The 24,740-nt window shown below is 49.5% G+C and overlaps 1 protein-coding gene across 1 annotated transcript in view; it reads left to right on the top strand.

Moving 5' to 3' along the window:
* The window catches only part of LRRK2 (leucine rich repeat kinase 2), a 2,096,839-nt gene that overhangs the window by 1,517,012 nt on the left and 555,087 nt on the right, over nucleotides 1-24,740 (top strand). The window contains exons 41-42 of the mRNA XM_086967213.1: nucleotides 19,629-19,789; nucleotides 21,424-21,594. Of these exons, the coding sequence (XP_086823339.1) occupies nucleotides 19,629-19,789; nucleotides 21,424-21,594 (332 nt within the window). The remainder of the gene's footprint in view (nucleotides 1-19,628; nucleotides 19,790-21,423; nucleotides 21,595-24,740) is intronic.

Raw genomic sequence — 24,740 nt, 5'->3', positions numbered from 1 at the left:
TATGTGAAGATACCACATTTTTGACACTCTTCTGCTCAATAAAATTGGTTTTGGAAAAGAGTGCAATCGAGTGAGTTCCAGAGCAGGAAAGGGGTCAGGGGTGTTACTCCCGGTACTTCCTGATTCCCAGAAAGGATGTGTACGACCAATTCTCAACCTCAGTTTTTGAATTTTTACCTCAAACAGGAGAAGTTCAAAATGTTAATCCTAATACAGGTTCTTCTTGTGCTGGAGAAGGAGGCTGTATAGTGTCGACCGATTTACAGGATGGGTATTTCCACATTCCCATTCTGAACTCACATCAGAAGTATCTCCGATATACAGTGGGGTCTCAACAACCAGTTTGCAGTCTTACTGTTCGGTTTTACTTCCGCACCTCAGGTCTTCACGAAGGTGATGGCGGTGGTGGCTGCACATCTCAGAATGTCGAGATTCCTGTGTTTGACTATCTGGATGACTGGCTGCTCAAAGGAAATTCACCAGAGATAGTGCTGCATCATTTGCAAGTAACAACACAGCTGTTGTTCAACTTGGGAATTTTGATAAATCTACCCAAATCGCACCTGGTGCCCTCTCTGCGCAACGTATTCAAAGGGGCAGTACTGGACACTACTGTACATTGTGCATTACTGCTTCCACAGAGGATTCAAAACATCCAGCCTATGATTCCACTTTTTCAGAATGGGGCTGGTGTTCCAGTCCTGAAAGTATTGCGCCTTCTCTCATCTGTTTGCTTCCTGCATTCTTTTGGTCAACCATTCATGCTGGCATGTGAGGGCCCTCCAGTGGTGCATCTGCAGGCAGTAGTTTCAACAAATTGAAGTTCTTGAGGAGGTGGTCAGAATCTCCATAGGTACTGCTGTGGATCTGGAATGGTGGAGTGTTCCAGGTAACCTGTTTCAAGGGAAGCCGTTTTACTCTACTGCTCCAGTGGCCTCAGTGTTAACGGAAGTCTCCACTCTAGGGTGTGGAGCTCATCTTTGGATCTGGAGGTCACAGGTCTTTGATCTCCAGAGGAAAGACAGTTTCACATCAGTCTTTTGGAATTGCAAGCGATAAGTTTGGCTCTCAAGGCCTTCCTTCCTTTCCTTAGCGGTTCAGGTCTTAACAGACAACACTACTACGATGTGATACATCAACAAACAGGGAGGGGTAGGGTTGTATCTTCTCTGCAGAGAGGTTCTGCGACTCTGGTCCTGCGCTCAAAATCATCAGAATTGTGTGATCATAAATCACTTGAGCAGAGTGCTGAATGTCCGTGAGGACAGTCTCAGTCAGCAGTATTCAGCCGATCATGAGTGTTGTCTCCATCCTGAGGTGGTTCTTCGCATTTTCAGGATGTGGCGGTTTCCTCAGTTGAATGTGTTTGCCAATCATGAGAACATGCACTGTCCGTCATTCTATAGTCTCCTGTATCCAAAGCTGGTAGCATTGGGGAACGCATTTCAGTTAGAATGGGGCACACAACTTCTTTATGCGTTCCCCCATACCATTTGCTCAAGTTTTGAGGCAGATTCACCAAGACCGGTGCCAAGTCATATTGATCACCCCAGATTGGCCACAAAGGGTGTGGTACACAGACCTCCTTTACCTCTCATTGAACCCCTCACTCCATCTCCCTCTCAGGGCTGACTTCCTCTTGCAGTCACTGGGGCTGGTTTTACACCCCGCCTCCAGAGCCTGCACCTTCATGCCTGGAGATTGAACGGGGCAACTTGAGTTATTTCTCTCTCCCACCGGATGTGGTGGACGTTATTTTATCTGCCAGAAGACACTCCACCAACTCTGTCTGTGCTGGTAGGTGGGCGGCTAAATTTGTGAATTGGTGTGGAGAGAAATCAATTGATTCCTTGAAACCCAATTATTTGATGTTCTGATTTGATCTCTTTCCCTGAGGCGACAGGGTTGCGCAGTGGCAACTGTTAAAGGTTACTTATCTGCCTTGTCGGCTTTTCTTTGTTTGCCAGATCAACCCTCATTGGTTAAATCTCCTTTAGTTATAAGATTCATTAAGGGTATCCATAGAAGGTTTCATCTCACTACCCTTAATATGCCTCAGTGGGATTTGAATCTAGTTATTACTTTTTTGATGGGTTCTCCCATTAAACCATTGCATAGTAGTCCTTTAAGTTTACTCGCATTTAAGACTATATTTTCCGTTGCAATCACATGAGCTAGGAGGGTGAGTGCATTGCAGGATCTTAATTCCAAGCCTCCTTTTACATCTTTCCATTCAGATAAGATGGTTTTTCGGACCAGAGCTCCTTTACTGCCTAAGGGGGTCACTCCATTCCACTTGGACAGTCCATCACTTTTCCTACTTTCTACCCTCCCCTTCCCCCTCACCCTTCTAAAGAGGTGGAGAGACCGTCATCGTCTGGACCACAAGAGGGCGATGAGCTTCTACTTGGACAGAACCAAGGACTTCAAGCTGGATGATCAACACTTCATAGGATATGTGAGTAAGAAGAAGGGCAAGGCTGTCCACAAAAAAACCTGACAGGTGGGTAATCATGTGCATCAAGATCTGCTATATCTTGGCCAAGAAGCAGATCCTGATGGTATCTGTGTTCATTCTATGAGAGCTGAGTCTTTTTTGGCTTTGGCTAGAGGTGTCCCTGTGGTTGATATTTGCAAGGTGGCAACGTGGGCCTCCCTCTACACTTTTGCGAAGCACTATTGCTTGGATTCAGAAGTGAGATGGGATGGCCATTTTGCTCGTTCTGTGTTGCAGGATTTTTTTTATACAGGCAGGCTGGCAGCCACCTCTTTCAAGCGGGACTGCTTGGGGATTCAACTCAAAAAGTGAGGAATCCACAGAAAGAACATATCCATCAGAAGAACAAGTTACTTACCTTTGGTAACGCTTTTTCTAGTAGATACAGTATCTGCCTGTGGATTCTTCACTCACCCACCCGCCTCCCCATTGCCTATCTGCTGATACTGAAAATGTATTCATTTAGATTTTATGTGATTTATTATGTGAATCATGAGGTTAATTGGAAAATATCTATGATGTATCTATATCCATATTTGGTTGTGTTTGTATAATGTGTATACTTATAAGAATGTTGTTGGTTCACCTGTTTCACCTCAAAGGCACAGAACAAAAAGGTGGCCTGAAGTAAGCATGCCGACAAGATCTTTTTATGGTTCCGATGATGTCACGCGGAGTCGGGTGCAGAGCCGTTCCATTGTGACGTCTTCGTAGACATGAGAGAGCTCAGGAGAAAAGTTTCCATGGAATAATTGCACATGGGGTAATTCAAAAGGGGAGGAATCAACAGACAGATACTGTATCCACTAGAAAAAGTGTTACCAAAGGTAAGTAACTTGTTCTTCCATTGGAAAATCTGACCTATCATAATTACACAGACGCTATTGCTACCTTTGTTAAATATATTGGCAGGGATCCAGCTCCTTATTCTCCCTGAGCCCAAGTAACAAAAGAAAATAATTTATTCACATAGGTTTTCCCAAACATTTGGATTACTCATTTCATTAAAAAAAAAATTGAGTTCTCTAAGGGTTCCAAAACATCTAATTCGAGCTGTAATACGTGCAGTTTTCCTGAACATACTCATGGCATTTCTTGTAATGTTTAGGGTCTGGCTTGACAGTGCATCTGTTGCCTGACAATTATGTGATTAACACTAGAATGGGGCTTTGGCTACACCTACAGGTTGGCAGTCAGGAGTACATGTTTTGATTCAGAAGAAATAGTGTGCTTCCACAAAAAATGTGTAGGCCCTCCAAACAGCTCTGATCCTTTTGTTTATTTATCCAGCTACCTGAGCTTGTACCTTCAAGGGCACACACAACATTGTAATGCTATTAAGGTGTCTTCGGTAACTAGATAATTTATTGGGTTTTTTTCTCTGGCAATAGCACACTCGTGAGGAAAGCAGTCATTCCATACACCTACAGGTTGGCAGTCAGGAGTACATGTTTTGATTTGGAAGAAATAGTGTGCATCCACAAAAAATGTGTAGGCCCTCCAAACAGCTCTGATCCTTTTGTTTATTTATCCAGCTACCTGAGCTTGTACCTTCAAGGGCACACACAACATTGTAATGCTATTGCGTTCTAATCTAGGACCCTGATCGATACTGTGACCTTATGCCCCTATACGGCTATAACTCCATTTATTCCCTATATTGGCATAACCAATCAAATGCAATATTCAGAACCTCGTCTCTGGCCTCACACGAACAGAGCCACATTTCAGAATCGCTTCCTCTGCAACTTCCTTTGCAGCTCATTAGTGCAATGACATAGCAGAAGTTACTATCTAAGATTCCTAGATTAACACTCCGAGTTCTTCAACAAGATAAAAACTCAGCAACCTGGGAAAGCCCCGCTTTCTATGTTTTGATTAGTAATAGAACTCTAATGAGCACTGATAGACGATCACTTCCTAGTGACATCATTATTGATGTCTTATGTCCAAAAACTTACGTCAAACAAGGCACCTTTCAGGTATAAATATTACCAACGATGCCTTAAGCAAACGCTGAAACTGCTGCTGTTATGCTGAAGCTATCGCTGTCAAGCTAATGCTGACACTATCGCTACTGCTATCGCTGCTAACGAGCGAATGATGGTGTGGTGAACACAGGAGCTGAACAGCCGTCCCCTGCAAGAGCCCAGCAGATGCAAGCTGCCCGCGGACGCTGCCCCTCCTCCTCCTCCTCGACGCGCTGAGAGAGACGCTGTCTTTTCTCTTGCCGAGAAAATCCAGCTCCGGCGTTTCCAGCCCACTCTTGCGAGTGACTGGGATATCGAGTTCCCTGAAGGAGATACCAGACCTCCAGCATTCTATTCCAGAGGTATGGTGTTGACTAAACCCTTAGAGAGAATTCTTGAAGCAAACCTTGGCAAAACCAACTTAACTAAAGCTACTTACTTACTCCCCTCCCAAGTATTAGGCTTAGGTCAGGTACACTGGGGTAGGCGTAGTTAGAAGCGCCAGTTGAGTATTTTAGCCTAATGTATATATGAATGTATATATGTTTTATTCATTTTAAACCATTGTATGGCTAAGAAACCATATCAATGCTTTTACAGTATTATTTCGCAATACTCCTTTTACTGTACGTACTTTTTATAATAACAAGTCTTGCAATTGTGGCAATTCATTTCTCTTGTACGAGAAGAAAGACTGTTCAATAAATGTTACCTTTTATTGAAAGCGCCCCGTCTCTCTATTCTCTACATATTGTGAAATTAATCTGCACAACAACTGACTGAGTAAAAAACTGTCTATTGTTTCACACGACCCTAGAGATTGACTCTTATCTGAGGAGCAAAGTTGTCATGTTGCACGGTTGTTGGAAAACTGAATCCCTTCTTGGCTGTGCCAGGGAAGCTGATCACTTCCTATTCAGTCAAGAAAGTTTCCAGTGACCTCTGAGCTAGTTGGTAACAAACCCAATTAAGTTTAGCATAGTCAGTAGAGGCCTGGAAGATCCACACTTCTACGTCGATACTACTGTTTATGTTATTCCAATGCGCAGGGCCTATTGGGAAAATAGGAACTACACTACAGGTTGGCAGTCAGGAGTACATGTTTTGATTCGGAAGAAATAGTGTGCTTCCACAAAAAATGTGTAGGCCCTCCAAACAGCTCTGATCCTTTTGTTTATTTATCCAGCTACCTGAGCTTGTACCTTCAAGGGCACACACAACATTGTAATGCTATTAAGGTGTTTCCGGTAACTAGATAATTTGTTGGGTTTTTTTCTCTGGCAATAGCACACTCGTGAGGAAAGCAGTCATTCCATACAGGGATGATCTGATAGAGATGTCTAGCTGCAGATTCCTTAACTTAGAATATACCCAGGCGTCAGACTGGATCCGCAAAATTTTGCGTAGTAGCACCTCTGAGCGCCGGGGGGGCGTGCTGTATGGCTCCGCCCTGATGTCGTCCCTGGACGTGATGTCAGCGGAGCCATATATGCCCTGCCACCATCAGTTTTCTTCTTTTCCGTGTCACAATGGTGGATCCTGGAAACCAGTAGTTCCTGGCCTACTTTTGGGCCTTCTCAGCACCGTTGGTGTCGTACCGTAACAGTGTGCAATGCCCTCCGGGTTCAAAGCCTGTGAGGCCTGTGTGCGTCACATGTCTGGCACTGACCTGCACCTTATTTGCATGTGGTGCCTTGGTGTGCACCAGGATTCCAAACAATGCGGCGACAGTCAACGGATGAAGCCAAAGTTCCTACGGGAACGACGTATGAAGCTGTTGGCCGCACGGATGTCTGGCCTAGCCTCTTCTCGACGCCGCTCTCCCTCTCTAGAGGGGGCTCGTTCCGGAGGCTGCTCCCGCGACCGGCACCCTAAAAAAGGTAAGCGGAGACACAAGTGTCCACTGAGGTGCACCTCCTGTAGGTGTGCCACTAGTGCCCATTCCTCTCATAAGGGGTCAGCTAAGGGTGCCCGGAGTTCACCTCCCCCATACCCTCCTTTTCCAGGAGTTGGAGCTACACGCGCCTAAATAGAGGCCTAATCCTGGGCTCTTCAGGCCTACTTTGAGTCCCCCTCTCTCCCTGGTGCGCCTTCGGGCTCCACAGAGACGGAGGGTTCTCAGGCCAGGCCCTCGTTGGCGGATACTTCCCTGACCAGGGCTGTGTGCACAGACACCGGAGCCGAGGCGATGACGCTGGGCCGTGGCCCAGACCGTCCCGGTCGCTCTAGCACACACTGCCAGTCATTGCATAGCCCTGTGCGGCTTCCTGTGCGGATGGCGGAAGCGGTGTCGGTGAGGCCAGCGACGCCGGGTTTGACGCCAGGCTCACACTGCCAGTCAACGCATAGCCCGGTGCGGCTTCCTGCGCGACGGCGGAAGCGGCGTCGGCAATGCTGGGCTCGCAGCCGGGCTCCACGTCCAAACCGACACCCTGATCTAAGCCTGATCCCACATCTAGTGCAACGCATGATACGATGTCGAGGTAGCGTCCCTAGTGGAGGCCGTTGACATCCATTCGGCTCCGACACGGACCCACCAACGCCACTGTTGACGCATCCATTGCCACCGGTGTCCCTACGTTCATCAACACTGGCGTCCTGGTCATTTCCCGCTCTTTATAACTGGGAGGATTAGTCTCCAACCCTCTCCTACAGACGGCCTCTTGTCCCCTCTTAGGGTGACTACTGAGCTAGGTGCCGCCTATGCGTGGACTATCAACAGGGCACCTGCTATCCTCTGCTTTCAGCCTCCTGTGGTATCCCTCATTCCTGATCCCTTAATAGATATGCTTCATCCAGAGCCCATTACCGTGGAGCCCTTGGTACCCCTTGGGGGTGCTTTATTAGAAGTCCTGCGTGGCACATGGGCACGGCCCTCTTCCGGAGCCCCGGTTGATCGGGCAATTGCTGGCAGGCACTTACCTGCCCCGGGGGATCCACTTTGCCTGTCTCTCCACCCTAGTGCTCAGGGCCTGGTAATTCAGGCGGCTTTTGGGCTACAAGACTCCTCTTTGCCTTTGTTTCCTCCCACCCGGGAATCCCGGTGGCTGGATGCATATGGAAGACAGCATTTTGCTTCTTCTAGCGTGGCCATCCGTGCTTTAAACACTACATGCGTGTTTGCACGTGCGTCCTCCGCACTCTGGGACTCTGTGGTTAACCTTTTTTCCCTTCCGGAGGAATTGTGCCTGGAGCTTCTCTGTCTTGTCCTTCATGGCAAGGAAATGGCACATTTTTCAATACGTTCCTCCCTGGATACCACGGACTCTGTGGGCCGTGGCTTTGCGCCACCATGCCTGGATGCGCGACAGTCGCTTGCCTGATAATATTCGGGAGAGCCTCCAAGACATGCCGTTTAACCCAATAGACCTTTTTGGGTCCCACGCGGACTCGGCAATATCCAGGCTTCTGTCAGGGCTACCGTAATTCTGCCTTGCCACTGACTGACTTTTTTCCTGGTTACGGGTCTTCCTTTACGGCCCGGTTTTTTATCAGAGACAGGTTGGTGTCTGTGTTATCTGTATAGTTATATGGCTGATTGTTTTTGTTTTCAGTCCTCTGACTGTCTGTTTTGCCAAGAGGACATCGCCCCCCTGCTTGCCAGGGGTTGACCGTTCCCCTATGTGGGGTATTGGCTAGTGACAGGTGTCTGCATTCACCTTTGTACGCTCCTGTGAAGTTTTCATTGTGGGTATCTGTTAGACCTGTCAGCTTGAAGGTGGTCTACCATGTTTTTCCCCCTTTTCGCCTCATTTTTGCCACCATCTTTTTGTTGGACCTAGGCCTCTGGGCGCCTTACCACTGCCACACAGTGCTAAGGTGCAGGTGCTCTCGCCTAATAATATGGCTGCCACAGCCCCTGACACTGCAGAGTGGCCATTGAACATATACGCACCAGTAGTTAGGATCAGGCTGGGACATCCTGTTACTGTATCCTTGCTGTCCCGCCTTTTTATCACATAGACAGACATGGTAGAAGCCCCTGGAACCTTCTAGCCCAGGGAGGAGTTATACCCTGCCGCCTTTGAGGAGGGTCACCTGACCTAGGGGTATAAGAGGAAAGGAGGGAAACCCAACTAGTCAGTTGGGGCACCACTGGACCTGGGGGAACCTCTGCCGGAGTATAGGCGGTTGGGCCTAGGGGGGAACCTACACTACTGAGTCTGACTGAGCTTAGGCCCTGCTGTACCCAAGATAGTTGAGGGGCTCTGCCAGCCTGCTGACCTTGCCCAGTGAGGGGGAAACCCAGGAGACCAACTCCAGTGTGCTGCGGGGAACCATCTTGCCTCTCGTGCCTGCCAACTCAACCCCCTACCCTTTCCCCCCAAAAAAACTGTAACTAAAACTCGCAATCCACTACCAGCGCTGAGGCCGGAAAGTGCTGTGATCCCTAAGCGCTGAAGGATCTGTGATTGCTGTCGCTACAGGGAACTGCCAGGTAAAGCGCGGTGGCAACCGAGCACCACTTTGCCAGAACTGCCCCCCACCCCCCCTGCGGTCAGCTCTGGGCTCCCTATGCGCTATATATTAATGGAACTTGTCACCTGCCAATAGAGCTAGACTGACAGAACCTGCTGGCCTCTTGCTGGCGCTGTGTCCTCCAAGCACTATACGCCGAGGTTGCCGCCTGCTGCTTGCTGGGGCGCTGCATGCGCCCAGGACCTTTGTGTGCCTTCCACCTGAGTGCTGTGCCTGAAGTAGCGCAGAGAGCCCCAATCACCGCTGCAGCCCGGGCGCCGAGGAGTAGAGGAAGAGCTGAGACCAGGGATGCTGCTGCAGCCCCCTAATCCAAGGGGAGGCGTTGCCCGGCAACAGGGGCGCCGGCTGCGTCATCGGCCGCACCCCCGCGAGAGCGGGAGCTGTGATCTACCTCGACCAGCCCCCCCCCCGGAGCGGAAGGAGCCGGAAATGAGTCCGCCTCCCCCGGTCCAGACCCCGAGTGTAGGAAGAGGTGGGCTGACTGGGGAGTCGGCGGCCGGCACTGCGGTGAGGACTGTGTTTGCCCCCGAGGCTGACCCGGTGAGTTTAGGATTTGGGTCCTACCCCCGCGGGCTCCTCGGGACCCGAGCCTTTCATCACCCCAGCCACACCCATGGGGAAAACCACCTGGGACATGCTCCCTTGCTTAGAGGCCCCCTCTGAGCCTGCAGGGAATATTGCCTTAAGCGGGAGGCCCTGTAGTGAACATCGACGTAAAGCTGATTACTGGTACTGAATAGGTGCCCAAGAATTATTGCCTGTAGGGAATCTCTGTCTAAGGCATCTTATCTGCCTGAGAAATGTGGTCTATATTACGCCCAAGTATAGGAGATGTGACTGATGTTGAATACCTGTGTTAGACGGACCGGGAGGGTCGGCCGAGGATAAGGGGAGAGGTCTCCGGGGAGAGCCGTCTCCAGCGATCGTACAGACAAGTAACTTCCCCCCCCACAGACGGACATCACACAAGGGTAAAGTTCAACAAGACTTTATAGGCAATTCTTTAAGGTTACGATGAAATGGTACAAGGAGGTCTGGACTCAGGGGTCCCCTTGGTTCTGGTCTCTGGCTTGGGAAAAGGGTAGCGGGACAGTCTTGTTACCAAAAGATGAAACTAGCTCTCAATCCTCGAGCTCGGTGTTCTAGATGATCGGGCCGCGGCGGAGCCAGCAGGTCCCGAGATGGACGAAGGAAACGACGGTCCGCGGCGGAGCCAGCAGGTCCCGATGAAGATGGCGAATGCAAACGGTCCGCGGCCACGCCAGCAGGTCCCGACGACGATGAAGGATATGAAGGTTACGAAGGTTGCGGCAGCGCCGGCAGGCAAGACGATGGTGCACGAGACAGAGCTATGGCAGCGCCAGTAGTCCGTCAAGGATGAGTTCTTCTCTGCGTCTCTCGACTCCAAGATACAACTGCCTTCCTGCTCTGGAGCTGCCCCAGTTATAGGGCTGGTGTTCTTTGATGTCCGGACCCTCGCACTTGGAGGTCGGGAGGTCCGGGATGAGGGAGTCCAGACACCCAGCAGGTGGGTGGAGCCAGCGCCCGGGGAGGCGATGGGCGAGCGGCACTTGGCGGGGGAGAGCCATCGACACCTCTTTCTCCCATTGACTTGCCAAGTAGCCCGCTCACCTCCTGGGCGGATGGTGGTGCCGGGATGTCTGAGGCCTGGCCAGGCCCAGGGTTGAGGTCGATCGGGGGCCAGGCGGCCTCGTGGTGGAGTGTCCAAGATGGCGCCCAGGATGGGCGCGCAGGCCTGCAGTGGATCGGGCCCACGAGGTCGATATGTTCGAGGGCAGGGGTCCCTGAGGGGACGGAGGACGTGTAATGGTGGTGTGTGGTACCTGCGGGACCGGGCTCGGGCCTGGTCGGGCCGGGGGAGAGCGGCCCTTCGTGTGGCCTGTCCAACATGCGTCCCCCCCAGCTGAAGGCGGGGAGAGTTACCCATCCTCTTGGGGACTCTCCTCGTCGAGGCGGAAGAACCGGGACAGGCCATCCGCGTTGGCGTGATCTGGCCCAGGCCGGTGTTCAACCGTGAAGTCCATCCCTTGAAGGGAGATGGACCAACGTAGTAACTTCGGGTTTTCCCCCCGCATCTGCATCAGCCACTGCAGGGGTCGGTGGTCGGTCTGCACCCGAAAGTGTGTGCCAAAGAGGTAGGGCCGGAGCTTCTTGAGGGCCCACACCACAGCGAAGGCCTCCCTCTCTATGGTGCTCCAGCGTTGTTCCCGTGGTAGGAGTCGCCTGCTGATGAAGGCCACTGGTTGATCAAGGCCTTCGGTGTTCACTTGAGACAGGACTGCCCCAATGCCATGGTCGGAGGCATCCGTCTGGACAACGAACTCCCGGCTGTAGTCGGGGGCCTGGAGCACAGGGGCGGAACACATGGCGGCTTTCAATTGCTCGAACGCTGTTTGACACTCTGGGGTCCAGTTGACTTTCTTGGGTTGATTTTTTGACGTGAGTTCTGTGAGGGGCCCCACTATAGTACCATAGTCTTTCACGAACCTTCGGTAATAGCCCGTGAGGCCCAGGAAGGCTCGTACCTCGGTCTGGGTGATGGGGGGCTGCCAGGACTGAATGGCGGCAATTTTGAGCTGCAGAGGGGCCACCAGGCCGCTTCCCACCTGGTGCCCGAGGTAGGTTACAGACCCTTGACCAATTTGACATTTGCTGGCCTTGATCGTGAGGCCAGCTCGCTGAAGGGCTTGTAGCACTGCTCGGAGATGGTGGAGATGCTCGGACCAATGGTGGCTGTATACAGCGATGTCGTCGAGGTAGGCGGCGCTGAACCCTTCGAGCCCCGCCAGGACCTGATTGACGAGCCGCTGAAATGTTGCGGGGGCATTCTTCATGCCGAAGGGCATGACTTTGAAATGGTAATGGCCATCGGGGGTGGAAAAGGCAGAACGTTCTTGGGCCCGGGGTGTGAGGCCGATTTGCCAGTAGCCCGCTGTCAGGTCGAAAATACTGAGGTAGCGGGCAGCTCCCATGCGGTCGATTAGTTCATCTGCCCGGGGGATGGGATGTGCGTCTGTTCTGGTGACCGCATTCAAGCCCCGGTAGTCGACGCAGAACCGGAGTTCCGGCGTGGTGCCAGGGGCGGCCGCTTTGGGGACCAGTACTACAGGACTGGCCCAGGGGCTGTCTGAGGGCTCGATGACCCCGAGCGTGAGCATCTTTGCTACCTCTTCCTGGATGCAGGCCCGTACCCGATCTGGCACGCGGTAGGCCCGGTGGCGGATAGGGGGGCTGTCCCCCGTGTCCACATCGTGCACACACCAGGAAGTGACACCTGGGGCGACCGGAGGTGGTGGCGCCGGCCATTCGGGTTCCTCTGGCCGGGGGTGGGCACGGGCGGCCATGGACCGGGTGGTGACGCACGCCCAGTCCGGGACGCCTAACATCCCCAGGTGTTCTCTTCGTTCTACGGCTGCCCACGGAGAGCTTTCAAGGTCATTCCCCAGGAGGCAGTCTACGGGGGCATCGTCTCGGACCGTTACCTTTAACATGCCGGAGACCCCTCCCCATTCGAAGGGGACGCAGGCCATCCGACACAGACTTTCCGAGTTATCGGCTGAACGTACAGGGCAGAGAATGTTCGGTAGATATTGTTCTGGGGTCACCAGGTGACAGCGGACGGCTGTTACACTGGCCCCAGTGTCACGAAGGGCTTCGGCCCGGCGTCCATTGATGCTCACCCATTGGCTGTATTTCTGGGTGTTAGCGGGTAGGGGGACCCGCGGAACCATGTCTCTCCCCCCTAAGCAGGCTAGAGCCATGGCGGCTGGCTCCCATTCTTGGTGTTCCTGTTCATATTCCTCCTGTTCCTCTGAGATCTGTTCATCCCCCAGAGCAGCAGCGGCTACTTGGCGGGGTCTTGGGCTCTGGTACTGGGGGCAGTTTGGGTCGTTTGCATAGTGTCCGACTCGTTGGCATCGATGGCACGTAACATTGGCTCGATATCCCGGTCGCGCCGGGGTGCTGCCCCGGTTGGCCGGGGGGGTGGTGCTGGTAGCGGGGGCGACCGGAACGTTGTCTCTTCCGCGTCCTTGGCCTCCTCCTCCTCCTCGGGGACGGTGTTGACCACTGTTGTTCCGGTTTTGTTCGTAGGACCCATTTCGGCCCACTCTAGTGATTTCCCACCGGTCAGCTTCGGCTGCGAGCTGCCGGGGATCCGTTAACTTGCTGTTGAGGAGGTGCTGGCGGAGTTCAATGAAGCAATTGTTCGACAGGTGCTCCCAGACCATAAGATTGAACAGTTGTTCGTAGGTTGTGACCTTGCTTCCTTTGATCCAGCCTTCGAAGGCTCGGCTAAAGTAGTTTACATAGTCCACCCAAGTTGTACCCGGGATACGGGTGCAGTCTCGGAACCTCTGACGGTACATCTCGGGTGTGAGGCCATAGCGGGTGAGGAGTGCAGCTTTCATATGGTCATAGGAGGTCATCTGGTGGTCCGGGAGTTGCAGCAGGGCGTCGCGGCCCTCATTGAGGAATCTCCCCCATAGACCGGCTCCCCAATCGCTTCTATCGATCCGGTGTGCAGTCATAGCGATTTCAAAGGCCTTAAACCATTGCTGGATGTCGTCCTCTCGGAAGTACTCTCGAACGACATCCTTGGGGATGTGTACCTTTTTCTCTGTTGCCCCTGGGGTGTGGGGTTGCTCGGACACCCCTACTTCTTTATTCTGCTTGCGTAGGTCGATCTCAGCTAGTTTCTGCTCATGCTCATATGCCAGTTTCTTTTCCTCGAGCTCCCTTTGTCTCTGTTTCTCCTCTCTTTCTTCTCGGAGACGCAGGTGCTCTAAGTTGATTTTTTGTTCGGCCAATTTAAGTTCAATTTCCATCTTGAGCCGGGCCATTTCCAGCTCGTGTAGTCGGGTTTTCTCTCGTTCCTGGATCTCGTCTTGCGAGAGACCCGTTCTTCGCTCCTCAGGGGCTGTGGTGGTTTTTGCTGCGATGCTTTGATCCGAGGTTCCGGCAGCCCCGGTTTCTGCCCAAGATTCTAGGGCCTGCTTAAAATCGTCTTTGGTACTTAGTCCGGTGGTAGCGATACCTAGTTCGATGCAGAACTGCTTTAGTTCACGATGGCTGTACTAGTCCAATTTCTCCATCTGGAACTTCTCCGTTGATCCGCTTTCTTTAGTTGACATCGTGATTCGCCGTGGGGTGAGCTACTCTCTGTACGGTTATGCGGTGATTCGGATCGCGCCGCTGGCCACCAATGTTAGACGGACCGGGAGGGTCGGCCGAGGATAAGGGGAGAGGTCTCCGGGGAGAGCCGTCTCCAGCGATCGTACAGACAAGTAACTTCCCCCCCCACAGACGGACACCACACAAGGGTAAAGTTCAACGAGACTTTATAGGCAATTCTTTAAGGTTACGATGAAATGGTACAAGGAGGTCTGGACTCAGGGGTCCCCTCGGTTCTGGTCTCTGGCTTGGGAAAAGGGTAGCGGGACAGTCTTGTTACCAAAAGATGAAACTAGCTCTCAATCCTCGAGCTCGGTGTTCTTGATGATCGGGCCGCGGCGGAGCCAGCAGGTCCCGAGATGGACGAAGGAAACGACGGTCCGCGGCGGAGCCAGCAGGTCCCGATGAAGATGGCGAATGCAAACGGTCCGCGGCCACGCCAGCAGGTCCCGACGACGATGAAGGATATGAAGGTTACGAAGGTTGCGGCAGCGCCGGCAGGCAAGACGATGGTGCACGAGACAGAGCTATGGCAGCGCCAGTAGTCCGTCAAGGATGAGTTCTTCTCTGCGTCTCTCGACTCCAAGATACAACTGCCTTCCTGCTCTGGAGCTGCCCCAGTTATAGGGCTGGTGTTCTTTGATGTCCGGACCCTCGCACTTGGAGGTCGGGAGGTCCGGGATGAGGGAGTCCAGACACCCAGCAGGTGGGTGGAGCCAGCGCCCGGGGAGGCGATGGGCGAGCGGCACTTGGCGGGGGAGAGCCATCGACACCTCTTTCTCCCATTGACTTGCCAAGTAGCCCGCTCACCTCCTGGGCGGATGGTGGTGCCGGGATGTCTGAGGCCTGGCCAGGCCCAGGGTTGAGGTCGATCGGGGGCCAGGCGGCCTCGTGGTGGAGTGTCCAAGATGGCGCCCAGGATGGGCGCGCAGGCCTGCAGTGGATCGGGCCCACGAGGTCGATATGTTCGAGGGCAGGGGTCCCTGAGGGGACGGAGGACGTGTAATGGTGGTGTGTGGTACCTGCGGGACCGGGCTCGGGCCTGGTCGGGCCGGGGGAGAGCGGCCCTTCGTGTGGCCTGTCCAACAACCTGCATACCAAGTGGTGCATCTCATGAATCTGTACCCTGAATTAACCTTTGCATAGGGACTGTTATTGTTAGAGTGCACCTGCATAGGAAGTGTTGACTTTAATTGATGTGTACCTACTAAATGTTGTCTATGTTGTCCCTGAATATGAGAATTGTTACCTGGATTGAATTTATGCCTAAGAAATGTTGCATACATTAGCCATCTGCAAAAGAGATGTGACCTCCAGAGAACATGTGCCCAGGAAGTGTTATCTTTAAAGAACAAGTGCCTAAGAAGTGTTACCTGCATTGATCTAATGTTATGAGAACTGGTGACCCCGTTCCAAGTGAGAACCTTGCGTTACCTACCCTAACAAGAAATAGATAAATATACTTGTTCTTGCCCATGAACCTGTTGTGGTGTCTCTTTATTGCGTGTGCTTCACTGCATCCATGTGAGTGTGTGTTGCACCACTGCTTAACACATTGCCTTTGGGTGCCTTCCTGCCTCGGGCCAAGCTACTGTGTCGGAATCGGTGACCCTGGTTCAAACAGTAACCCTCTGGGATTCATATACCCATTTACTGGGTCCTGTAGGGTCACATCTTTCTATTGTCTGTAGTACTTCAACTCCTCGTCTAGGTCTATGCTGTGTAGTATCCACCTCACATGGCCTGGCGTCCTGCTTTTTGTCACATGGTCCATCTTTTGGTGCCAGCCCCTTCTGGGTTGTTCTCGCCAGCAAGGAGTTGCCGTGGGCCTCTCTGTTATGTGTTGTTATGGCCTTTTGGCTTATTCCCCAGCAGTTTTCGCCACATCCCCGCTGCTTTCTAAGTTAAGGAATCTGCGGCTAGACGTCTCTACCAGATGAACAAGTTACTTACCTTTGGTTACGATATATCTGGTAGAGACATAGTCTAGCGGAGGAGCAATTTGGCTTTAGACCAGGCCACGGAACAGAGACCGCCTTGGTGACCGTCTTGGACAATATCCGGATGTGGACGGACAGGGGACAATCGGTAACTCTGGTTTTGCTGGACCTGTCCGCCGCATTCGACACGGTCAGTCATGACGTTCTTTTGACAAGACTGGAATCCCTAGGAGTAACAGAGGTGGCACTGGGGTGGATGCGTTCCTACCTAGCGGACAGGTGGCAAGCAGTGGCACTCCCCGCTTCTCAATCTCAATTTATAAAAAACGAATATGGAGTCCCACAGGGGTCTTCCATCAGCCCGATACTATTTAACGTGTACTTGCGACCACTGCTGGGAATCATCAACATGTATAACATCAGTGTGGTCAACTTCGCCGATGATACCCAGCTCATTGTGTCCCTGGACGGCGATCAAGCAGACTCGCTGGAAAGCTTTAATGCCTGTTTGTCTGAAATGACCAACTGGCTAAAAGGCAACTCACTCCAATTCAACGGGGGAAAAGACAGAGATTCTTCATTGTAAAGTAGGTAAGATCTCTCGAGGACTGCCGAATTACTTTTGACCAAAAAATGGAAATGGCCCACTGGCACCAGTTAGCACTGTACGCAATCTGGGGGTCAGCTTTAATGAAAAAATGAACTTGAAGACACACGTTAATAAAGTAGTCGGAGCCTGTTTCACCCTTATCTGAGGATTGTGCAAAATACTACCTTTGCTGCTGGTCCAGGCAAGAACGACAGTGGCCAGGAGCATTATTTTAAGCCGTCTTGACTACTGTAAAGCCCTACTTCTGGAATCCCCGATATACCTGATTGCCAGACTGCAGAGTGTTCAGACAACTGCAGCCAAGCTCGTGCTGAGCCGCTCACGCCGCTCCTCGACAACACAGGCCTTGGCGGAGCTTCATTGGCTTCCAGTAGCACAGAGGATTTTGTTCAAATACTTGTGTGTTACGTTTAAGGCACTCTATGGGCAAGGACCAAAGTCAGTCCAAGCCAGTTTTCAATGGTGCGCACCTAATCGTAACCTGCGGTCCACATCCAACCATCTTGTCAGAATACCAAGGACGAAGAGGGCAACCATGGGAGGCAGAGCCTTTATTGTGGCAGCTGCCCGCCTCTGGAACACGCAGAATTTGCTGCTGTTTCGTAAGAAAGTAAAAACCTGGCTCTTCCCCAAAGACCGTTCCCCCAGGCCTTAACCTGTATACTAGCAATGCCCTGCTAGTCACTTGTCTAGCGTTCCGGTTCGGATGTTCTCCTAGCCCCCGGATGCCCGTGGGGTTACAGCGCACTCTACAAATGGCAAAAATAAATAAATAAATAGCCGCAGATTCCTTAACGCCCGCCTGTCCTCCCCATCCTGCGACAACCTTTTCAGGTTGGGCTTCGTGCCTTCGCCTCCCTTTGGGTGGCTTTATTCCTATGCAGGGTGTCGTCTTCTCCTCACTCTGACTCATGAGGCTACATTCTGTTTAGTGGCTCTGCTCTACCCATCCTTCTAATTGGACGGTATGCTCATATGCCATTTGTCTTTTACAACCCTTACCCTGGGTTGTCCGATGTGAGTCTTAATTCTTTTACCACCCCTTGTCCTTCCTTTCTGTCTTCTTCAACCACTTGAGGTCTCTTGCCTCCCTTGCACTCTAGCGGTTGCAGTCTCTGACAATGCTACATATGGTAGGTACCTTATTCAGATCTGACGTCTCCTTTTGGGTGACGCCTTATGGTAGTTTGTCCTTACCCCTGGGTTCTGGACTGGTTGTCCTTCACGGTCATATTTTGTGGTTGCAGCCTTTCTGCCGGCTGCTGTGATGGTTCACCAAGGAGCTATTGCTCAATGGTACGTCTTGTCCCTCTGGTGGCCCAGGGTCTCACAGGCCAAGGGTTCGAATCCTGCCTATGCTCTGCATCTTCTTCGGCCTCCGAGGGAGGTTTTGGACTTAACAATTACTGGGGTCCCTCCCTGGGTGGTGCTCTGTTCTTTTCCCTCCCTCAGTTACAATGTACGGTGCCTAGCACTGTCCTTCTATGGTGATGATTTTCACCATACCTTGTTTTTTCTTTTTCTGCACACTGTTCCCATATTTTCACAGTTTTTGGTGGTGGCTTCGCGATCTGACCCGGAAAAGTCTTCTGACGAAAACTGATGTTGGCGCGCCGGGGCAGGTTATATACGGCTCCGCTGACATCACGCCCATGGACGTCATCAGGGTGGAGCCATACGGCGTCGCCCCCCGGCGCGCAGTAGTGCTGCTACGTTAAATTTTCCGGATCCAGTCTGACGCCTGGAGATATTCTAAGTTAAGGAATCTACGGCTAGACTATGTCTCTACCAGATACATCATTACCGAAGGTAAGTAACTTGTTCTTTAGGTCTGGCTACAGAGTTCTACTGTGACCTGACCTTTTAACCTACACCAACATTATTCGACAGTTCCTTGCTTACACAGAAATGCTTATCCATTCCCATGCTAATTACTTGTTTTTGCAGGAGCCTATATGTAAATGTGCATTTTTGCATGCAACTATTTTTATCTCCATGATAAAAATATGTTTCTGCATGAAGAAACCCCTCATTCAACACCATAACTTTTTTGTGCATACTCCCTGCTTATTCCTAAAGAAATTGATTTATTCCACCCTTGAAAGTTGTGTTTGCTATGTTCACTGTAAGTGGCCAAGGGTATGTCCAGACGTTGGTCCCTTGCTTGCTGTGCCACTGGATTCAAGCTAGCCTGACTGATGAGGGGTGATACCCCAACATCGGTCCCAGGATGCTTGTTTCCGGTCCAGGGATTACCTGGACTGGCAGTTCAGGTTGTACTGTTCCCATGAGGAGCAGGGTCAAGACTAATTTGCAAATGGCTGAGTCCAAACTGAGGTGGCATAGTGAGCAAAAGAACAATGGTTTAAACCACGATCTCTTGACTGGGGGTGAGTTGTTGAAAAATGTCAGCACGCCATCCATCATCTTATTGGTTTTGCTTGATTTAAAACAACTCACGTCAAGGGAGTGGAAACAAAGGGGTGGAGAACTGTGTCCTGCATGTTTCCATTCCTACATTTGCAGGGGCTCCAAAAATACCTCCAGTTTCATACGTATTTATGCAGTGAGAGTTTTTTGTGACATTCTGCAAATGTGTATTTTGTAATGTGACTGAAAAGTACATCTGTACTCTGCAGTACTATTCACATCGCAAAATGAAGCTTAGGTCAAAAATGAGTCTGTGTGCAAAAAAATCATTTTTTGCGACCTAGACTTAGGGCATCTGTCCCCATGTTCCTCTGGCTATTTGCCCATATTAAAAAATTCACAGCCATGTTCACCAACAGAAGCATTTCTATTTTAACAGTCGTTGTAGTGACCATAAAGTAAGGAGAGACAGAATTTCATACACATTACATTTTCATTTGTACATATTTTGTGTTTTGACCTTATTGATTGCAAAATATTAATTGCCATTTATTTATGTCTCGCAACAGATATCTTCATTCAGCAATGATAATATACCGGGATTTAAAGCCACACAATGTATTACTGTTTACATTGTATGCCAATTCTGTCATAATTGCAAAGATTGCTGATTACGGAATTGCTCAGTATTGTTGTAGGATGGGAATCAAATCTTCTGAAGGCACACCAGGTGAGGATATAATAGTCAATGACAAAGAATACAATATTAAAACTTAAAGTATACAGATGTCTTTATATTGTTACTTTCAGGATTGTACTCTTAAATGAGTTGAATGAAAGCTAAGCTAAGCTGGAAACCAGTCAGGATGTTTTATAAAACTTTCTGGTGCTTATAACTAATTATTGGTGCCAACAACTTTTATTGATTTCCATACGTAACAGTTGAAGTTAAAGTACCATAGTGCTAATAATATTTGAAAACATAGTACAGCTTTTCATAAATGCTCTTTCCTAAATGTTTTCCAACTTTGTGTACTACAAATGGTAGAACTAACTAGAGTTTATTGAGATCCTCCTTTAAATATGATTCCACCATGCATATACATGTTTTTGAATATCATGTAAGGTTGATGGCATTATAGTAAGTCTCTCACAGGCTTGTTACAAGTTCTTGAAAATTTTACCTTTTTAGGTAGAGCCTAGGCAGCGCATGCACAGTCTGCAAGACCTGTTATCTCCTCTATCGGCTTTTGGCATGCTAATGAATTGCTATTTGTTCGTTGTTGTCCCATTTAGAAATATAAGGTTTTTATTGGAGCATTGGTTCTGATTCTCCCGCCTTTGCGTGCTTGGGTCCCGCCCAGGCGATTTCACTCATTGGTTGCTTGCGTTGGCCATCTCAGTATGTCTGTGGTTCCTCCTGGTCATCCTGATCTGCCTTTTTATTTTGTAGGCTATCAATATCGTATTAGGCTTTCAGGCCGTTTCACAGAGCAATGCTCTGTCCGGCACCTGCAATGTGGCGATTTCTGTCCGGTAACTGTTGAGCTATGCCAATAGCCCTAACTCAAAAAAAATCGAAACCTATTGCATTTCTAATGCTTGTTTGCTTTTACAGTGAGTCGCAAGCCAGCCTGGATACATAAGCTTGCATTATCTTGGTTTCTTCTGAAATTTTCCAACTCCTGACCATCCTGCTATAGTCACATGCTTTTGGAAACTGCATTATAAGATGGCTGCCAAACATCTGAGGGGGAAGTGGGTTGGAAAAGTGCGAAAAAAGGACAACTGGTAGCATAGGCAAAACATATCTGTTTTGCCAAATGGTTTAAAGCATGTGTTCTGTGACCCCAAAATATTTTAATTTCTTTTGTCATTTCTTTATTAGACAATCTATAAATACTCTTCTTTTTAGAAATGTTTTAAAGGTGTTATGTGCACCTTTTAAAATGTGGTCATTCTTTATAATAGAATAACTTTTTTAAAATGTTGTTGATTTTCACATCTTGTGCTCTAACAATATTTTCAATTAAATCACTTACTACTCTGCACAGTAATAGCACTGCCACAAGTTGATGAGTGATTGCAATATTTTGTAAATGCATGTGGTTTGGGTTTAAGAAGGTGCTCTGCACTAGTTGTTATTAAAGTACACTCAATGCCCAATGTACAGTCCTCTATGTTGGGTGTATGTAGCCGGAAATGGGTTGAAACTCATGTAGCTCAAAATGCATAGCAAAAGCTAGACAAACATGTATGGTTGTATTATGAACAAAATTTAGCCCTAATGTCAGGCCCACCCAAATGCTTTTTGATGTTCGTGTCAACATGTGTTGAACAAACTGTATATTGATTTGCTTTCAGGATTTCGTGCACCAGAGGTTGCCAGAGGAAATGTAATCTATAATCAGCAGGCTGATGTATATTCCTTTGGCTTGCTCCTGTATGACATTTTATCAAATGGCTGTCGTATAGCTGAAGGTTTAAAGTTCCCAAATGAGTTTGATGAGTTAGCTATTCATGGAAAATTACCTGGTAAGTCATATTTTCACACGCATATGTTATAACATCCGCATAGTGGCTCAAATGATTTTTAATTACATTTCACAACTTAACGGGCCGTTGTCATGAAATGTTTCTCCAATGAGCTCAGATGTCAGCACCTCCAATTTAACAGTTTAACAATAAATAATTTACCTTATATTTTGGGAAAATCAGACGGGGATAACATTCTAAGCTGGTTCTCTAAGCACATACAAATTGCCATCCAACTCTTTCTCTCAAACCCAGCCCCTTTTAAACACAGTAGTGTAACGAAACTTACAGAAGTGGGAAGAGTCGTGCGAAAACAGGAAACAGGGCTATGCTGAGAAAAGCCAGGTCTTTAGGTTCTTTGGAAAAGACAACAGTGATGGGCTGTTTTTTATTTCAATAGGTAACTTGTTCCAGGTTTTAGCTGTGTTCAGTAGGAAACATCTCCCCCCCATCTTAGTTGTTTAAATCTAGGAGTTTTGAGAAGCTTGGCACTGCTGGACCTAAGCGTCCTAGGCGGGTCGTATTTTAGGAGGTTGGTTTTGAGAAAGTGAGGACCTTATCCATGCAAGGCTTTATAAGTCAGGCAGGCTGACTTGAATTGAATTCTTTTTTCCTTGGATAGCCAGTGGAGACTTCTCATTTTAAGTGCCACCGGTTCGAACCTAGGAATATCCAATACCAGCCTGGCTGCTGCATTCTGGAGGCGCTGAAGTTTTAGTAATAACTGTTTATGAAGCCCTACATACAGGGCATTCCCATAATCCATTTTGGATAGTGCCAGCATAGTTACGAGGGTTTTGCAGGTATCAGAAGGGATATATGGCAACAGTTTCGTAATCAGCTTCAGCGTGTACCATATAGAGGAGGCGAGTTTATTAATTTGAGTCTTAAAAGTAAGTTTGGAGTCAAACGTGAACCCCAGGTTCCTTACGTTGTCCACAGGTGTTGGACAACTGCCAAGACTGTCGGGCCACCAATTGAGTGACCAGATGTTAGGTTCAGCCCCAAGCAGCAAGACCTCTGACTTATCACCATTCAATGATAAGCAATTTGCATGCATCCAGTGACTAACCTGGTCCATGCAGTGCCTAAATCTATCCGCTGTCTCGGTTGTGTTGTTTGATATAGCCACCACTATTTGGGTGTCATCAGCGTAGGATACTGGTATATTGGTCTACAATGCCACAATAAGTATCTTTTATAAATCAGGCGAACATAAAAAGACAAAAGCAAAGCTACAGGGCATGCCCTTCGTACATCAAGTGAACATAGACAAACAGTGCATGTGCTTCAATACTATTTTCTTCCACCATGTGATCTGACTTTCGGTGTGAGTTAGCAAATAAAACAAAACATGGATGTAGCTTGTGTGCAGTCCAGTGGCCATCTCTTACTTTTTTAAGATGGGTGCTGCAGCAGTGAGTTTGGAGGGGCATAAGGCAGTCTAAGGATGCAGTCAATCAGTATTGAAAGGCAAGCAGCAAGCAGCAACAAGTCTATGGCGAAGGGGGGGGGGCAGATTAAGGAATGAGGAATAAATATGGTGCCTTGTGCCTCATGACAATGAGGAGGCTGCCGTTGTAGTACAGCACATCAGGGCCCGATGTAGGTAGGCCGTTACCGATCGGTAACGGCCGAAAATACCGATTTTGGGCCCTTACCGATCGGTATACTGCCATCGAGATGTAGGGCAAAGAAAAACGTCCAAATCGGTACAAATACCGAATCGGAATGACTACCGAATCGAAAAGAATCCGATACGTACATACCGAAAATCGGAAATGTAACGATTCGGTAACACACCGAATCGGATCAAAATACCGAATCGGTCCATGTACCGAATCGGTAGTGACACCGAATCGGAAACTATCCGATCCGGTCCATGTACCGTTTCGGTAGTGACACCGAATCGGAAAATATCCGATTCGGACCATGTACCGATTCGGTAGTGACACCGAATCGGAAAATATCCGACTCGGACCATGTACCGATTCGGTAGAGACAGCGATTCGGAAATAAGCTGAATCGGATAACATACCGAATCGGTAGAATCACCGATTGGTAAAGTCCCCGATTCGGACAGATAGGGAGATGTAGGTAAGCACAGAAATACCGATTTTGGCTCTAAATCGGTATTATTCACTCGGTATTTACCATGGATTACAATCAGGTGGTAACCAACTCCAACCCATAAAAATAGACCCAAAATGCATTGCAACTTGCAGGATGGCAGCATTTTATGTCATTGCAAGGCGGCTACGGGTACAGCAGGAAGGACAGAGGGAATGGCAAAGAGAGGAACAGGTCTACAGACAGAGGATCACCCTGTTCATGCTCACAGAGGCAGAGATCCTACAGAGGTACAGGCTGGACTCAGACACCATTCTGGAGCTCATCAGGGACCTCAAACCACTGTTGGACCACCCCACCCCAAGGGCACACGCCATCTCAGCGCACGTTCAGGTGCTATGCAGCTTACACCTGCTTGCGTCTGGCAGCTATCAAAGTGGAGTTGCAGCGGTAGGAGGGGTGACCCAGAGCAGCCTGTCAAGGTTCTTCCACACATTCCTTGACGCCATGATACACAGGATGGACCAATACATCTCTTTCCCTGCAACCCACGCAGAACTGCTACAAACTAAAGCTGACTTCTACCAGATGGCACAATTTCCCCAAATCATTGGCTGCATAGATGGCACGCACATTCCGATTTGCCCCCCAGCTGACACAGAATACATATACCGCAATCGGAAGTCTACGTACACCATCAACGTTCAGGTGATCTGCAATGCGAAGTGCACCATCACAGACGTGGTAGCAAAATTCCCAGGGAGTACCCACGACTCCTACATTTTTCAACAGAGCGGATTCTATGCACGGCTGATGGCTGGCGAATTTGGTGAAGGATACCTCCTAGGTGAGACACATCATCAGACCCCCATTACACAAAGTAGCTAAGTGAAATACATGTATGCATGTGAGTAATGTTACCCCTTTTCCTTCCAGGCGACAGTGCATATGCCCTCCACTCTTTCATGCTCACCCCCTACCTCAACCCCTCCACACCCAGCCAAAGGAGGTATAACGGGCCAACAAAAGCACAAGGAATGTAGTTGAACGGACCTTTGGCATCTGGAAAAGTAGAT

The sequence above is a fragment of the Lissotriton vulgaris genome, chromosome 1_1 (genome assembly GCF_964263255.1).
Source record: "Lissotriton vulgaris chromosome 1_1, aLisVul1.2, whole genome shotgun sequence".
In the NCBI taxonomy this organism is placed as follows: Eukaryota; Metazoa; Chordata; class Amphibia; order Caudata; family Salamandridae; genus Lissotriton; species Lissotriton vulgaris.
Note: the sequence above shows the minus strand (reverse complement) of the source record. Positions and strands in the feature narration are given on the sequence as shown.